The sequence below is a fragment of the Alosa alosa genome, chromosome 2 (assembly GCF_017589495.1).
Source record: "Alosa alosa isolate M-15738 ecotype Scorff River chromosome 2, AALO_Geno_1.1, whole genome shotgun sequence".
Taxonomy (NCBI): domain Eukaryota; kingdom Metazoa; phylum Chordata; class Actinopteri; order Clupeiformes; family Clupeidae; genus Alosa; species Alosa alosa.
Genome location: NC_063190.1, coordinates 17,943,647 through 17,946,146, shown reverse-complemented (window position 1 = coordinate 17,946,146; position 2,500 = coordinate 17,943,647). Strand labels below are relative to the sequence as shown.

The window sequence follows — 2,500 nt, the reverse complement described above, 5'->3', positions numbered from 1 at the left end:
GCACCGCCTGCCAACACACACGCTGTGAGGGCTGCAGGGCGGGGAGCACTCCTCTATAGGGAGAGAGAGGGAGAGAGAGAGAGGGGGAGAGAGAGGGGGGAGAGAGGGAGAGAGAGAGGGGAGAGGGGGAAAGAGGGAGAGAGAGAGGGGAGAGAGAGAGGGAGAGAGGGAAAAGAGAGAGAGGAGAGGGGGAGAGGGAGAGGGGGAGAGAGAGAGGAGAGAGAGAGAGGAAGAGGGGGAGAGGGAGGGAGAGGGGGAGAGAGAGAGGGAGAGAGAGAGAGAGAGAGGGAGAGAGGGAGAGGGAAAGAGTGGAAGAGACAGAGAGACAGGGTTTGTTGTCACTTTGTTATTAACAACTCTGTTAACACTTTGCTAAACACTATTATAAAACTCCTCTTATTACACGGCTCTTCATAATGCTACAGAATGCTCCATTCACTTGAATTGTCCGGTGACTTCTTGCATTTGAATTTCATTCAAAACTGAAAGCAGACGGTTGAATAGCTGTGTTCTAAAGAATGTTTGAAATTCAGCGTGTGTTGCAAACTATTTGTTTCTCAGCAAAAGCCACGATGAAACGGTAACAAATAAATGTAAAGAGTCATTTCATGTGGAGTTTATTTTTTTATTTTGGCAAGTAGCCATGTAATAAGCGGGATAATGAATAGAACTGTCATTATGTATAGCCAGTCATTATCGGAAAATAAGTCCCTTCAGGACAAAGCAAGACGTCCTGTTCGCCCTGTCGGGACTTATTTTCCGATAATGACAGGCGTCTATGCATTATCCCTTACATAATGATCGGTTAAGCCACATTCGAAACCACTGTGCAACAACTCGCACACACACACACACACACACACACTCAGAAGAAGCAGCACGAGTAAGAGAGAATAAGTGGGAAAAGATGACCCAGATGCAGCAATGTTGGAGAGATGAAGAGATACAAACAGGCTCTAAGAAATAAAGGATTTAAACGGTAGACAAGAGAGGTAGATGATGGTGGTGGTGGAGGTAGGTGCGAGTGGAGGATGAGGAAGCAGAGAGGGGGAGAGGGAGAGAGAGAGAGAGAAAGAGAGAGAGAGAGAAAGGGTGGGGGGGTTGCTTCACAGCAGCCATTTTCCCCAGGGTGTGAGCCTCTTTGTATCCGCACACTGATTTCACAGGGCTGAGGGAGAGAGCAGCGAGCAGCAGCACTGCTACGGCACAAGAGCTGCTAAAGCCATTAGAGACCCAGCAGCTCAAGCTCATCGCCCTCTCCCCACCAGCCACTGCATGGGTTGGCCACATCACAGCTTCAGCTGTGTGTGTGTGTGTGTGTGTGTGTGTCAGGGTTGTGCACAATTCGAATTGCAATTCTGCTTCCTGTTTGCTACATCAATTGAAATGCAAGTGAAATTCAAAAATTTGAATTGGAATTTAAGAGCCAGTTTTAATTCAATTCTGGAATTTTGCACAAGCCTGGTTTTTTTAGATGATGATTGCATCCTACCATGAGTATGAATGAGTGACACACACACACACACACACACACACACACACACACACACACACACACACACTTGAGTGTTTAAGGTCTAGATGATGATTTTTCACCTGTAGCACAGTCGGTTCCAGTCCATCCTGGCTCACACACACACTCGCCGGGGTCCGGCTGGTAAGTGCCGTGGCCTGAGCACTGTTCCTGGCACGAGGGGAGCGGGCTGTCGCAGTTCACTCCCCCCCAGCCAGAGGAGCACAAACAGTCGCCGCCTACACACACACCATGCCCTGAGCACAGCGGATCCTCACAGTCAACTGCATAGGGGGAGAGAGAGAGAGAGAGAGAGAGAGAGAGAAATGGAGAGAAAGAAAATTAGAGTAAACAGATAAATCCAGAGGAATGGTTAAAAATTAGTTCATTAATGTCAAGCCTCTGCTTCGTACTCTCCAGACTAGCCTAAATGGGGAAGACCCAATTATATGTTTATGTGTGAGATTGCTTCAGAGAATTACATGAGGAGCAGGGCTATAAATATGAATTAGTCTGACTCCAGGGTTAGAATATGAAGAAAACAATACTGAGCTCTCACTATCAAATGCTTTTAAACACCACAAGTATGGAATCAAGGACGAGGGTTCACTCTGAGACAAACTATACTAAAGTCTATTAAGTAGTAGGCAAGTGTCCTTTCTGCTTCAACACAGTATATTATACTAGCCACAATATTGGCCAAGATTGGAGAATTGGTTGCAAATTAAGCATACTACTCCTAACTATAAATTGATGGTAGCAGCAGTAAACTGCCACTCACACCAGGAACGATAACTATAACGATAACACAAACATGTATCCAGAGGCGGACAGAGTACACAGCTTCATTACTTGAGTAAAAGTACAGATACCCTTTGCTCAATTTTACTCAAGTACAAGTAAAAGTAAAACAGTCAGATGTCTACTTAAGTAAAAGTACTAAAGTACTTGTTTTTAAAAAAAGTACTTGAGTTCAAGAGTACAAGA

At 45.5% G+C, this 2,500-nt stretch overlaps 1 protein-coding gene across 1 annotated transcript in view; it reads right to left on the bottom strand.

Annotated features, from left to right (window-relative positions):
- The window catches only part of tenm1 (teneurin transmembrane protein 1), a 180,394-nt gene that overhangs the window by 54,656 nt on the left and 123,238 nt on the right, over positions 1-2,500 (bottom strand). The window contains 2 exon segments of the mRNA XM_048234047.1: positions 1-53; positions 1,597-1,797. The exon segment at positions 1-53 is cut by the window's left edge and continues 99 nt beyond it. Coding sequence (XP_048090004.1) covers positions 1-53; positions 1,597-1,797 — 254 coding nt within the window.